The 15,914-nt window shown below is 38.7% G+C and overlaps 1 protein-coding gene across 1 annotated transcript in view; it reads right to left on the bottom strand.

Annotated features, from left to right (window-relative positions):
• Positions 1–4,691: 4,691 nt before the first annotated feature.
• The window catches only part of LOC114029292 (zinc finger and SCAN domain-containing protein 31-like), a 44,242-nt gene continuing 33,019 nt past the window's right edge, over positions 4,692–15,914 (bottom strand). The window contains exon 4 of the mRNA XM_027843677.1: positions 4,692–7,027. Within this exon, the coding sequence (XP_027699478.1) occupies positions 6,930–7,027 (98 nt within the window). The 3' untranslated portion in view covers positions 4,692–6,929. The remainder of the gene's footprint in view (positions 7,028–15,914) is intronic.

The following is a 15,914-nucleotide window of genomic DNA, read 5'->3' as shown; positions in this document are numbered from 1 at the left end:
TATTTTATCCAGATCCATTGCTTCAACAACCACCTTTATGCCTTTCATTTCCATTGATGAAATCATATCTGTTGCTGATACTCAACAACTTGACAGTGGGCCTTTGGTGGGTTGACCTTTTCTGGATCTTCAGTAGCTAAGTTGCTGAGGAAGTGGGGGTTTAGCATCTGCATAGACAGTTGCTCCATTGTGTCACCATGTGACCAGTACTGGAGAACACTGCTACTCTACAGGGTCCTCAGCCAAAAGATAGTCCTTGGGCAACTCCTCAGTACTCTGTTAAATCTTTCCGTAACCTTAAGAAGACCATAGTCTTAGACTTTTGCAGTCAGAATAACTCAGAAGTAGTGGAGGAAGGTATCTAGGTTGCTCTTCAGCTGCTGGTTGCTGAAATTGTGGCTCAGATCTGTTAACAGCTGGATCAAATCATCCCCAATACCATGATTTATTATTGTGGATGGGTCATAGCTACTTGGGCCAAGGATATTCTTCACCTCCACACAATTCTTTATAGTCCCAAATTAGGTGTTGCTTTATGTCCATGACTCTCAAAGAGACAACGTAAGTCTCAAACAAAGGCTTTAAAACTGTTAATCTCCCCAGATTTATTCCTCATATCCTTTACTCTTCCCTAGTTTAAAATTTCTGGGCCTTCTAGATCACACCACTGGCAGAATGAACTGTCTTGGTGTAGTGCAGAGCAGGGCATTGCCTGCCTAATGCTCTCAATGGCCATCTAAACCAGATTAAAAAGCAACTGGGTACTTTTAATAAATGCAACAAAATATAGATAATATGTGGCTTTTCAGTCAATATGCACTCTGCAGGGATCCTTGTTTATGGGTTTAGTAGCCCTTGTTTCTGTGAGTTTGACACCAGTGGGGTAGTGGATTGGGTGCTGGACTTAACAGTTAGATCAGGAAGACATGGGTTCAAATCCTGCCTCTGGATACCTTTCAGATCTTCCCTGAAATGTACCCAGGACTGAAGCATGAGGTTTGACCAGGGCTGAGTATGGCAGGATTATTACCTCTTCAGTCCTGGCTATTTTGGCTTCTGTATCAGAGCTGACTATATTGAGTTTGTGATTCACTAAAACTTTTTTTTTTTTTAATATGGACTACTCCATGCTTCCCTTAACCTGTTGATGAAGTTGATATGAATGCATATCAATTCTGGTTATTTCTCTTGACATGGAAGGCTTCACATTTGATAAGCAGTTCACCTGGTACAGCAGTTTCCCTCTCTTAAATACCTACCTTACAGTCTTCATAAGGAGACCACAGCAGTGTGTACTTTCCACCAAACACCAAAAATAAATGATAAAAATTTAAAAAGCAACCACAAATAGCTAACAAATAAAAGGGTTGTTTTGAATCTCAGAGGGAACATATTTGGGCTCAATAGGGAGTCAACCATTCTCCATCTACGTACTTTGATTCTGTGTTTGGATGAGCCCTTTCAGATGTAACATCATCTATGTCCTCGGGCTGTGGCCTGAAAAATGGATTCGGTTCAATATTGGCTTCTTTGAAGCCACTCCTTATTCCCCCACCCAGGATTTCCCATGGGAACCTCTGAATATACAGCTTGTGTGTTTAGGCTTCAGTGGATGTGGTTAAAAGGTCTTGAGTAAGCATTCGAGCTAACAATGTATATTTGATACAGGATTCTACAGATAATGCAAAATGTAGAAACTCATAGGAACTCATATGATCAATATTTTTTAAAATCCTCCATTGAATCTTTGCTTTCTCCTAACTTCCCTTTTGGAACTCCCTTTTGGTTGAGACCACCTCAGAAGAAATGCTCACTTGTCTGACATGAACCTTAAATTTCTTTTTGTAACTTAGAGTGATTGATTATAGTTCTATCCTCAGGGGTCAAGCAGGCCAAGCTTAATTCCTTCTTCTATGTAGTAACCCTTAAGATACTTAGAGATGGCTAGCTCATCCACCCCACCCTCCCTCCCACCGGTCAGACTAGTTTTTCAGACAAAAAATCCACAATGAATTTGAAGTCTTTCAACTTCCTGATTGCCGTCCTCTGGACACCTTTCAAATCTTCCCTGAAATGTACCCAGGACTGAAGGTTCAGGTTTGACCAGGGCTGAGTACAGCAGGACTATTGCCTCTTCAGTCCTGGCCATTTTGGCTTCTGTATCACAGCTGACTATATTGAGTTTGTGATCCACTAAAACTTTTATTTTTTCTTTTGAAATATGAACTACTCCTTCCTCCCCTTGTTGATGAGTTGATGATGATGATGATTTTTTTTTTTTTGGTGACACAATTGGGGTTACGTGACTTGCCCAGAGTCACACAGCTAGTGAGTGTTATATATATCCGAGGCCGAATTTGAACTCAGGTCTTCCTGACTCCAGGGTCAGTGCTCTATCCACTGCACCACTTTGAAGTTGATTTTTGAGCACAAGTATTTCCATTATTATATTTCATCCTATTAGATTCAACCCAGTGTTTAAGCCCATTAAGACATTTTTGGATCTTGGCTCTTGTCAAATAATGTATTGACTCTTCAGCCTTGTGTCATCTCTATTGTGGATAACATTTTAATACCAGAAGAAACATCATTAGAATACTCCAAGAACAAGCTAGCATCCAGTTCAGGTCAATTATTTATTAAGCTTCTAGGCACTGGAGATACAGAGATGAAAATGAAAAATTCGCTGCTGACAAGGAGCTTACATTAATTCCAAAAGGACTACAATTTGGGTCTGGCTATTTGTAGTATGCCATGCCTGACCCAGGCTGATCACTAGACCTCAGGTTTGAGATTGAAAGAAAAGATTGGTAGAACATCGAGCAGTTAACAAAAGGCTTATTTAGCCAAGACGAGGTAACTTTAGTGAGCATACAGCATTGATTTTGCTGAGTGTAATTCTCCTGTGTCAGTATTATCTGTGATGACCTGCTGGTCAGAAGTTTGAAGGGTTCAAGTGACTACTGGTGCTCTGGCTTTTGTACGAAGAGCACGAGAAATCTCAAGCCTTTAGTCTCCTGAGCCAATTAAGTCTTAAAGATGGCTTTAATACATTTTACTTTGATTTTAAAAAAATTTGTTTTAATATTAAAATTTCCTCCAGTATCCCTTCAACTCACCCTCACCCACCAGTCATCCCATATAACAAAAAAACCCCTATTTTAATATATTATTTTCCCCAGTTACATATTAAAACAATTTTTAAACTTTTAAAAAATGTTTTGAGTTCCTAATTCTATCCCTTCTTCCCTACCCCTTCCCAGAGATGGTAAGCAGATACAGGTTTTACATGTGAGTAAAACATTTCCATACCACGTAACAATATTTTAAAAGGAAAAACATCAGCAAAACTCAGTACATCAAAAGGATCTGAAAAGATGTGCAATAGTATCATTCGTGTGGCCCTCCCATGTTTGCAAAAGGATGGGGATGAGGGTATTTTCTTTTGTATCTTGTGACGTGCCTTTTTTTTTTAATTTTGTGATATTCACTTAGCTTTTTTTACATTGTTACATTCTTTACATTGTTGTCATAGTGTATATAGTTTTATTGGCTCTGCTTACTTTACCTGCATCAGTTTCTTTAGATCTTTTCATGCTTGATATTTATCATTTATTACAGCACAGTAATATTTTATTAGATTTATAAACTACAGTTTATTTGGCCACTCTCCAACTGATGGGCATCTACTTGGTTTCCAGTTCTTTACTATCAAAACAGTGCTAGTGTATTTTGGTATGGATGGGAATTTTCTTATCAGTGGCTTTTTTGGGATATAAGCCTAATACTAGAATTTCTGCACCCTTTAGTCACTTTATTTGCATAATTCCAAATTGCTTTTCAAAATGGTTATACTGATTCATAGCTCTAATTACATTGCATAACCCCTCCAACGTTTACTATTTCCATTTTTCAGTCATCTTTACCAATTTGCAGGGCATGAAGTGAAACTTCAGGGTTGTTTTGATTTGTTTCTCTTATAATAAGATTTGGAACATTCTTTCATATGGTTAATAGTTTGCAGTTCTTTGCAAAGAACTTTTCTATCTTTTTGCCATGTAGCTATTGAGGAATGACTTTTGGATATACATACATACACATATATAAAGTCACAATAATACATGTCATATAATATATATTGTGTTTCGGATATCAAACTGTCTTCAGAAAAATTTGATAGACTTTTCCCCCATTCGATGTTTTCCCTTTAAAAAAAAACAATTTTATTAATGTAATTTGTTTTTTAAACATCACCATAACTCTCACTCCCCCAGAGTCATCCTATATAACACATTTTTTCCCAGAGGTTATATTTTTATTGGCTCATTAGATGATGCAGAACAAACCCTGGTATGTAAAACAGGAGAATCCCTGCTCTTGAAGACTTTACAATCTTAGCCTCAGCTTCAGCTCTAATGTACCCAACTTTCCCTAAGTCCCCTCTCCATAACAGTTCCCTAAAACAGACCTTCAGTGAGGAAATGTACAGTTCTTCATATACTAAAGAAATGGTACACAGCTAGTATTTATACAATACTAGCATTTTTATAGTGTTTTAAGGTATGCAAAACAATTTACATATGTTAACTTATTGGATCTTCATAACAACCCTGGGAGGTAACTGCTATTATTACATAACCTCATTTTACATATGAGGAAACTGAGACACAGAGAGGTTGTGATTTGCCTAGTCACACAACTAATAAGTGTCTGACATAGGGTTCAAACTCAGGTGTTCCTGACTCCAAGTCCAACATTCCATGTACTTCCCACCTAGTGGCTGGCCTGTGCCAGCATCCTCAGAAGTACAAAAGGAAGGGCCATAGTGTGTATAGGAAGAGCACATATCTACCTTTCCTACCCTCAGCCCTAGACTCTGATGCTGTTTAACTTGGGAGAAAGTGGCCAATGTGATTGTGTACCAATTGTTGAAAGCCTGTACTCAGCAGGGAAGCTAGATACACATGCTCGATACATCATTCAGGTCTTGAGGTGGAAGAGAGGAAGAGAGACAATTTGTGATTAGGTAAATGCCCCACAAAGGCTTGAAAGAAACCTTAAAAGGTCCTTTGGGGAAACCTTTCTGCCCAGAAACCACATGGTTTCTAGCCCAGTCATAAGGGTAGGAGCAGATGGATTCTTCTAAAGCAGAGAGAGTAACAGAGCAGGGAAGATTTCAGCTGTAGACATCATGGAAGAAGTACTATTGGTGCCCCCACATATGGAGAACCCACCCTTAGGTTCACCCCATCTTTCTTGGGTCACAGGCAGAGTATAAGCTTCTGACCCTGTTGATATAGGGCCAACCATGGTGGCACCACCTATAGTAAGCCAGGTTACTAAAGTAAATTTCATGGGGCTCTAGCTATTGCTATTACCTTATCTCCTATCAGGGCTGTAGGCTTAGGTCTAATTACTATGGGGATATTCAGCCCTGTGTCTATGGCATAAAATGTTCTTTCTTTAAAACTTTAGATCCCAATGGTCTCATGACCTGAACCAAGGCTACCAAGACTATCTTATGCTATACTTTACCTGTGTCCTTGTAACAACCAACCCCAGTGCTTTGGTCCTCTCTGTCAGGCAAGCCACATGCCTGTGACAGCACTGGTTAATGCTGACTGCCTGTTTTTGATAGCACAGCCTGGTAGCTTGCATGAAGAGGAAGAGGTGGGTACCCCTCTCTTTTTTCTCCCTCCAGGTGAGGGGGAGAGGAAGAAGTAGATGTCGGAGCTGTCAGGAGAGGAGTGAGAACATTTGGCTTATCTTGGGATGATACAGCTTTCCTGACAGGGCTTTGAAAAACATTTTTTCCTGATACAGGAATCTAAAAGCCCTTACAAGCAGGATGAGTTCCAGAGCAGAAAGCAATCAAAGGAAATGGGGGTGGGGCTGGGTTAGTGGACAAGGAAGGAGGGGCAGTCTGGAGAGGATTCACTTGAAGGGTGAGAGCCCTGGCCAGTGAGCATGGATGAGACTGGAAATCATAGGTTCTCAGAGATTCTGGGCAGACTAGGAGAAAGGTGATTGGGGCTTGAAAGATGGCAAAATCCCTTCCCCAACTCCTTCCAGTGGACTGCCTGGCATTGCAATTGCACCAAGTTGGAGACAAGCTGGAGAAAATGAATGGGCAGCAGATGAGTGAACTGTGTAGTCTGCTTCACAGTGGCTTTCTGCTCCAGAGTGGGCTTAGCTCCCTGTCTCAGCTGTTGTTGCTGGAGCTTACTGAGGTCCTGGTTGCTAGCTTCAGGACAACCCTGCTAGTGGAGCTACCCTTCCTATCCACTCTTCTAGAGGTGGTGGTGAGATAGCCATCTTATACATGGCATGATTTTTCAACCATAAGGCATAGATTGTGGATGGCCTCTAGTAACTCATGGGTCAGGTTTTCTGGAATCACCACCCACTTTTTTTCCCTCTGGCACTACTGAGTCATCCATTTTATAGTCAGGAAGTACTGGCATCTGTTATTAAGAGGAGCTGGGACCTGGAAGGAGCAGCCCTTTTTAAAGCTTCTGGCCAACCAAATGAGAGGCTGGCATTTCTTTGGTGCCTGGTGGGGTTGTACTCGGTGGCTTCACAGTCTTGCAGTGGCTACGTGGTACTTTTAAAACTGCTTTCTCTTTGGAGTTTCCAAAGTCAGTCATCAAAGCTCTGGCCAGGATTCTTTTTGTTTCTTTCATCATTATGCTAGTGAATTTACTAATGGCTGGTTCCTTAAACAAACTGCTTATCTTCTGTACTAGCAGAACTGTCCCAAAGCACTGCTGACAAGTATGACCAGAGCTGGTTGTCCCATGGATTATCTGAAACCACTCTGACCATCACAAGTTGTTCTTGATCCCTTGGTATCTGGAGGCCTAGAACTCCATAGTCATCATTCAGGCTCAGGGGTAGCTTCCCTCCAGATGGGGTCTGTGCTTCAGGGATCAAACCCGGGGGGGTTTTTTGGTCTTGTTTTGTTTTGTTTTTAGGTTATGAGGGTCCCCTTGAGCTTCTCTTAAAGGGCACTCCTTAAATGTAATCCCTGTTAATGAGAAGAATAATACAAACCATTAAAAGGCCCATACACATGTTAAGAAGACTAGCTTTCAGGTTAATTCACTGACAGCAGCCACTGACCAGTAAGGAAAATAAACAAAATGATTTAATAAGTAGAATAGCCAATAGCTAACTAGGTACAGTGCTAAACACTTTACAAATATTTGTAAATCATTTGATCCTCATATAACAAACCTGGGAGGCAGATGCTATTATTATCCCCATTTTATAGATGAAGAAGCTGAGGCAAACAGAGGGTAAGTGACTTGCCCGGAATCGCATAGCCAGTGAGTATCTGAGGCGCGAAGCAGCCTCCTTTAAGGACTTTGACCACTCAAGTGAAAGGCTGACAGTTCTTTGGCGCCTAGTGAAAGATACTGTATGAGGTTGCACTCAATGGCTTCGCAGTCCTGCTGTGGTTACGTGGTACTTTTTACCTTAGGTCTTCTTGACTCCAGACCTAGTGCACGGATCATCAAAAACATTAATGACTTAACTGTGACCCTTGGGGTCTTAACTGACACCCTAGGAGACTTTTTAGTACTTCCAGCTCAGTGTTTAAAGCAGATATGAAGTGAGAGAAAAAATCATTATGAATTACATTGGAAGGCATTTCTAAAATAGGAACTGCCATTAAATTACAGTCACAGGACCTGAGTTTGAATCTGGTCTCTATCACTTGCTTTGTGATTTGTGGGCAAATTACTTATCCTGTATGGGACTCGGTTTCCTTATCTGTTAAATGAGTGAGAGAGAAATATCAGGGGTAAAGTAAGAATGTCCATTATTGCCACTACTATTTGGTACAGTGCTAGAAATGTTAACTATAGCAATAAAAGAAGAAAAATAAATTTAGAGAATGAGCATAGACAAAGAGGAGACAGGTGATTGGTGGTTGGTTTTTTTTTCAGATTACATGATTGTTTTTAAGACCACAGACAACCAATAAAATTAACTGAAATAATTTCAGCAAAATTGGTGTACATAAAATACATCCACACAAATTATGAGCATTTCTGCATATTAACAACAAAATTCAGCAGGAGGAGTGAGAGAAATTCCATATAAAATAACTATAGAATATTTAAAATACTTGGGAATCCAATTACCAAGACATACTTGGGAACCATATTACTACAACTACAAAATACTTTATGGGAAATTAAAACAGACCTAAATGATTAGAGAAACATTAACGACTACCTAAATTAATTTACTTATTTAGTGCCACACTAATCAGACTGCTAAATGATTACCATATTAAGCTAGAAAAAATAACAAACTTCATTAGGAAAGGCAAAAAAATCAAGAATTTCAAGAGAAATAAAAAAATTGGGGGGGGGTTTAACAATATGAGATATCAAACTGTCATCAAGATGATTTAGTACTGGTTAAGAAATAGATCCATTAGTGGATCATATTGGGTATACAACCGTACAGTAGTAGCCTAGTATTTAATAAACTCAAAGACCTGAGCTACTAGAGTAAAAACTATTTGACAAAAACAGCTAGGAAAAATGGAAGGCAGGGGCAGCTAGGTGGCACAGTGGATAGAGCACTGGCCCTGGAGTCAGGAGGACCTGAGTTCAAATATGACCTCAGATACATAACACAATTAGCTGTGTGGCTCTGGGCAAGTCACTTAACCCCAACTGCCTTGCCAAAAAAAAAAAAAAAATGTAAAGCAGTTTGGCGAAAATTAGGTATAAACTAACATCTCACAATGTATACCAAGAAAAACTCCAAATGTAATTTAGACAGAATAACATTGAAAATCAGAGGCACAAAAAATAAATCACTTTTTAGATCAATGGATTTAACAAAGGATAGGATCACAGAAGATAAAATGGACAATTTTGATTATTGAGAATTAAAAAGGTTTTAATCAATTAAAAACAACACAGCTATAACTGGAAGGGAAAACGATAACTGGTGACAAATCTTTCTCTGATATAGAGGTCTCATTTCCAAAATATACAAAGAAGTGGTTCAAATTTTGAACAAGGGCAGTTTCCAGAAGAAGAAATACAAGTCATATGAAAAAATGTTCCAAATCCTAATAATTAATAATTGCCATTTAAAGCAACTCATACCCCTCAGATTGGCAAAAAAGGAAAATGACAAATGGAGGGGCTAATGGAAAATAGGGACACTTAATGGTGGAGTTGTGAATTGGTCCAGCCATTCTGGAAAGCAATTTGAACCTATTAAACAATGCACGTCCTTTGACTTGGCAAAATTATTACTTGGCCTAAACCTCAAAGAGATCAAAGAAAAAGGGGGAAGACCCCATATCCATAAAAACAGCTATTTTGTGTGTGTGGTGGCAGAGAACTCAAAAGCTAAGGGGGGTTACCCATCAATTGGGGAATGGCTGAACAAACTGTGGTATATTATCATAATGGAATATTATTAGAGGCAGCTAGGTGGCATAGTAGATAAGAGTGCTCGGTGGGCCTAGAGTCAGGAAGACCTGAGTTAAATTCAGCCTCAGAAACTTACTAGCTGTGTAACCCTGGGCAAGTCACTTAATGCTCTGTTTGCCTTGGTAAAATGAGGATAACAATAGCACCTACCTCTCAGGGTTGTTGTGAGGACTAAATGAGATAATATTTGTAAAGTACTTAGCACAGTGCCTGACACATAATACGTACTTAATGCTTATTTCCTTCCTTCTTTATTGTACTTTAAAAAATGATGAAAGGGATAGTTTTGGAAAAGCCTGGGAAGACTTGTATGAACTGATAGAGTGAAGTGAGAAGAACCAGAACTCACTCACTCTCTGTATGTATACATATATACACACGTGTGTATATATATACACACACATATACACACAACATTGAAGGAACTCTGATCAATACAATGACCAAGTTTCCCAGAGGACTGATGATGAAGCATGCTACCCACTTCCTAACAAAGAGGTGATGGATGGATGGATGGACTCAGGTTGCAAAATGAGATGTTTTTTGGACGTGACTGATAGAGGAATTTTTTTTTTTGCTTGTCTATGCATATTTGTTACTAGTTTTTTGTTTTTTTTAATAGGGGGAGAGAGGGAGTTTGGAGGGAGAGAAAATGGATTTTTGTTAATTGAAAAGAAATTAAAATTGTTTAAAAATGGGGGAGGGGTTGGAATAGATAACCTCTGAGGTCTTTTATATCTCTATATCTAAGATCTTGTGATTCAGATGTTATTTATTCTGTAAGCATCTGCTGAATGCCTACTATATATACAAGACACTGCTAGAGATAGAAATTAATGTGCTCTAACACTGTAGAGATGAAATCAACTTTACATATAAATAAAGTGAACGTTTGTCAATTCTTTTCAGAATGATAAACAAGTTGCATAACATTTTGAAAACAATTATGTTCTTTTATTAGTGTCACTAATATACTCTTGCTACCCTTTTGTTAGTTTGAATACTCTTAATATGCTGAATTAGGCAAAAAGGCTGTAGTTTAGCAATTAGGCGGAATACGTTAGAGGAAACAGCTTGGTGTAGTAGAAAAAAAAGGGTTGCTAGTTTTGGAATAAAAGGACCTCAGTTCAAATTCTCAATGTGTAACTGAATAATTCTATGATCTTAGACATGTCACTTAAACATTGTACATGGCTATAAAATGAGGGGGTTGAACTAGATAGACAGATGACCTCTAAGTTTCCTTCCAGCTATATATCTATGATCCTGTATGATATCTAATCTGTTTATATCATAATCACTGGAGGTGATATATTAAAATGGATCAGAATTTCAGTGAGGTTAGAGATGGTAAAAACTATTTCTGTTCTTTAAGTCACAAGATTTAAGACGGTGGGAAAATGTTCAGTCTGTTGGACACGTGGGTCACCTGTGGCCTTGCATCTATTCCTTCAGGAAGGTTACCTATGTGAGACAAGGAGCTTTTGAGATTCTCCATTCCAAATCACTCATTCTTCACAAACAAAGAGGCTTCCTTTCTTGAGGGTCACCCAGTTTAGTCCTGCCACAGAGACTGGAACAGAACCCATGTCTTCTAATTCTCAATCCAGTGTTTTCCAAGACACCACCTGCACCTTCTGGGCCACCAGGAAGGCACCCAGCCCTGTGGACAGGAAGTGTTATCTCACCAGAGGCATCCTGGGCCTGGCCTTGGATCCCACTCACAACACTTTGGTTGGGGATGGAGTGTGAAGGATCACAGGAGGCAGATTGACCCTGGGTCACCCCGAGGCATGGTCCCATCCGTGTACTCACAGGTTGTAAATGATTTCCTGTAGAAGTACATGACTTGTAGTATTGGTATGCATGTGGTTGAATTCCACCTTTCTGGGGCTTCCTCCTCCAGTTTAGGGCTCTTGATACCACACACTCCTAAGCTCCTGGCAGAACACATCAGGCAAGTAGTATTAAGAGGAAAGGCAGGACACATTCCCATTCCCATGTGTGACTTTGAATTGTCAGACCTTGAATTTACGTAGGCGTGATCCTGTTTGACCATGCCCTTCTCTGAATTCAGCCATACAGTGCACTGGGATAGGGTGGGCTACTTCTCCCGCTCAGCCCACGAATGGGTGTGGGATGTTTGGCTTCATGCAGGAAAAGTGCAGCAGCTTTTTGAAGCCAAATGGAAGTTTTCTAAGTGAAGGGAAGGATGGACCAGTTTGGAAGACAAAGGCCAGAGGCCTGTCAATTTCACCATGCCAACATCTATCCAAGATAGATTTTTTTCCTCTCTTGACAATGCCACCACTCTAGTGCAGACCTTCATCACCTCACATATGAACCACTTCAATCATTGCTGGTGGGTCTGCCAGCTTCAAGTCTCTCCCCTCTCCAATCTATCCTTCATTCAGCCACCAAAGTGATTTTCCTAAAGCCAGGTCCAATCATGTTACCCTCCCTCTCCCTATCCACTCAATAAACTCCAGTGGCTCTCTGTTGCCTCCAGGATCAAATACAAAATGCTCTGTTTGGCATTCAAAACCCTTCATAACCTAGCCGCCTCCTACCTTTCCAGTTTTCTTATACCTTACTGTCTGACGTGTGCTCTTTGATCCAGCAACACTGCCTTCCTGGCTATTCCATAAACAAGACACTCCATCTCTTGGCTCTGGGCATTTTCTCTAGTTGTCCCTCATGCTGAGAATGAGGGGGGAAAGCCCTCCTCTGCTCCAACTACTGATCTCCCTGGGCTCCTAAAATCTCACTTTCTACAGGAAGCCTTCCCTGACTCTTCCTTCCAGAGCCTTCTCTCTGTTAATTATCTTCTAGTTATCCTATATATAGCTTGCTTGGTATATATTTGTTTGCCTATTGTTCCCTCTCCCCATTAGACTGTAAGTTCCTTGAGGACAGGGACTGTCCTTTGTCTCTTTTTTATCTCTAACGCTTAGCATAGTGTTTGGCACATAGTAGGCGCTTAATGTGTATTGATTGATTGAATTTCTCTGGATATGAAATAATGTTCCCTATCCAATACCCATGTTGCACATTGAATGTAGGAATTGGGGATCCTATTACCCATGCAGCCAGGTAGTCTTTTTTCCTATACCCAGTGACACCAATCTCTTGGACAAGGATGTGGGGGTGTATTGTACAGGGAGAAAAACACATCTCAGGTGCTCTAAGAGACAAACACTCCAAATCCCAATCCCTCAGTCTGCTACCCAACTCTCAAATTGGGTCCAAAGGCAGTCATGGGGAGTGTATTCTGAATTTCTTCATAAATTCCCACAGATACAGAATTGGTCCATTAATCTGGCTCTGGATCCCCACCTTGGTTTATTAAATACTGGAGAAACTTCTTTTCCCAGAAGTTCTTTTATTCTCAATCTTAAACCCCAGTTTAATAGGCTCAAATATCAATGCTACTGGTAATATTAACAATAACAGATAACACAAATATATGTGTGTACATGTTATATATAGAGATACATGTTATATATGTATCTATATATATAATTTACACACACACACATATATGTATGTTATCTGCTACTCTCAATAAATATAGATGTATATGTAGGTCACAGTGAGTCATCTCTAACCCTCACCTGAAACTGCTGACTTCCCCACAGACATATGAACCACAGACTAAGAATAACTCAGTTCTTTTAGGATAGCAGTCAATGTTTCTTCTCAGGATGTCTTCTCCTGTCAAACTCAGTTCTCTCAGAATGTCTCCCCAGACTCTCAAGGATGCCAGTTAACTCTCGGTCTTCTTAGGAAAGTTCTCTTAGTCTTTTCTTAAAGCTTTCTGGTCACAAGCTAACTGTTGGTCAAGTAACAATACCCAAGTCTCTGTGGGAAGGGCTATTTAAACTGGAGTTACACATACATATTTGGGGAAACCTATACATGACTACACCCTGAGATATTTAGAGACTTTTCTGGAGTACTCCAGATGAAAGCACCAAACCAAAAGGAGAAACTGGGACTGAACCCAGGGTATCTGGTGGGTGATAGAGAGACTGGCCACAAATGGATATGTCATCTCATCAATACAATTATTACCTTCATCACTATAGACTGTAACCCATCAATGCCTTCTCATTCTGTGTAATTCTTATCCATGTTCTCCTATAGATAATTCCTAGAGGATCTAGCCCACATGCTAGAAGTTTTTCCATAGATGTTTTTACATTTTATGGGTACCAGGATAGTACATGAGCTTCCTGTCTGTTACCACTTGCTTTCAGTACACGATCAGCCTTTTCCAGTTATATGTGTCTTTGATTATATCGCTGACATCAATTCTTGAATGCAGATAGATCATTAAGTCTTAAGACTTAAAATCACACAGCATTACCAGGAGAGCATATGTGCTTTAAAAATTGGAGTTTTTGTGCCAGAGAACAGCTTGGGATTGTTGAAAACATGCACAATTTCCCAAATGCTCTCTTCCTGTTCAATTTCAGGTCCAGTTTATTGACCATTGATAAGAATGCTCCAGATACATGTTCTGACATGCCACCTCAATGAACTAGTCATCTAATTGCTTGTCACTGTCTGGACTATAAGCATTTTGAATCTATTTGATTTTTCCTGAATGGATTATTATTTTTAAAATAAGTTTTAATTAATACTTTTTGGAATTTTTTTGGTATCATAGATTATTAAATGAATCTCTTTTGAGTATTAAAAGTCTTTCATTAAATGGCCCTATTCTATCTACTTTTGCAGTCTTTTTACACATTCATTCTCCTTCATTCATGCTATGATCTGGTCACACTAGTTTTTATTTTAAAAATAAGTTTTTATTGATACTTTCTGTTTTTTGACATCACTATAGCATATAGTATCCCACATATCCCTTACCCTTTCCCATCCAGAAAGCCATCTCATACTGACAAATAGTATTTTTTGGAGAGGGAAAAAAGAGTCAGCACAACAATTTGAAAAAGTCTGAAAACATGTGCAATGTGTAACACTTGTGAATCTTTCACCTCCCCAAAGGGGGAGGTTAAGGGTGTCTTTTCATATATCTTTATTTTAGTACCATTTGATCTTTATAATTTTGTTACATGTACTTTTACTTTTTTGATGTTAATTGTTCTTCCCACTTATATTGTTGTAGTTACTGTGTATGTTGTTTTCTTGGTTCTGCTTATTTCGCTCTGCATTAGTTCATACAGATCTTTTCATGCTCCTCTGTATTTATCACATACATCATTTCTTACAGCATAATGATATTACATTACATTTGCATACCACAATTTGTTTACAGACATTCCCCAAATGATAGGCATCTTCTTGGTTTCCAATTCTTAGTTATCACAAGAAGTGCTGCTATAAATATTTTGAAGGATATGGGGACTTCTTTCTTATTGATGATTTCCTTGGGTTATAACCCAGTAATGGATTCTCAGGTTCAAAGGGTATGAATATTTCAGTCATATTTATTATTATATTATTAGTCAGTTTTATTTGCATAATTCCAAATTGCTTTCCAAAATAGTTGTACCATTTCACAGCTCCACCAACAATATATTAAGGTGTTTATTTTTCTACAATTCCTTCCAACATTGACTACTGCCATTTTTTGGTCATTTTTTGCCAATTTGCTAGGTGTGAGGTAAAGCTTTAAAGCTAGTTTGATTTATAGTTCACTTATTATTAGTGATTTGGAGCATTATTTTCATGTTGTGAATACTTTGCAGTTCTTTTGAGAATTGTTTGTTCACATCTTTTTGACCTTTATATTTATTGCAGAATAGCTATTAGTCATAATATAATACATATGTATGTATGTATGTATGTATGTATATATATGTATGCAGAGAGAGAGAGATTATCTTGGATACCAAACCCTTATCTGAGAAATCTAATACAAAGATTTTTTTCACCATTTAATCACTTCCTTTCTTATCCTAAGTGGATTAGGTTTGTCTGTGCAGAAGCTTTTCAGTTTCAAGAAATCAAAGTTACCTATTTTATCTTTTGTAATTGCCTCTAACTCTTGTTTGGCTAAGAATAAATTTCTTCCTCAGAGCTGTGAGAGGGATATGATTTGTTTCGCTTCTAATTTTTTTACAGTATGATCTTTAATATCAAAGTCACCTATCCATTTAGAATGTATTGTAGAATGTGTTGGTCCAAGTCTAATTTCTGCCACACTGCTTTTAAGTTTTCCCAGCAGATTTTATCAGATAGGGAGTTTTTCCCTAGGTAATTTGTTTTCCACTTTATCAAACACTGGGATATTGAGTTCTATTGTTTCTGAATTTCCATTTAGTTTTTTCCATTGAGCTATCTCTTTAACCAATACCAGATGTTTTTGATTGCTACTTTATAATATAATTTGAGGTCTGAAAGTGCTATTCCCTCTTCATCTTTACTTCTTTTCATTGTTTTCCTTGATAGTCTTGATTTTTTTTTTTTTTACTA

This window comes from Vombatus ursinus, unplaced genomic scaffold (assembly GCF_900497805.2).
Source record: "Vombatus ursinus unplaced genomic scaffold, bare-nosed wombat genome assembly UNPS02005197.1, whole genome shotgun sequence".
Lineage (NCBI taxonomy): Eukaryota > Metazoa > Chordata > Mammalia > Diprotodontia > Vombatidae > Vombatus > Vombatus ursinus.
The sequence above is the reverse complement of the archived record's forward strand: the minus strand, read 5'-3'. Positions and strand labels throughout refer to the sequence as shown.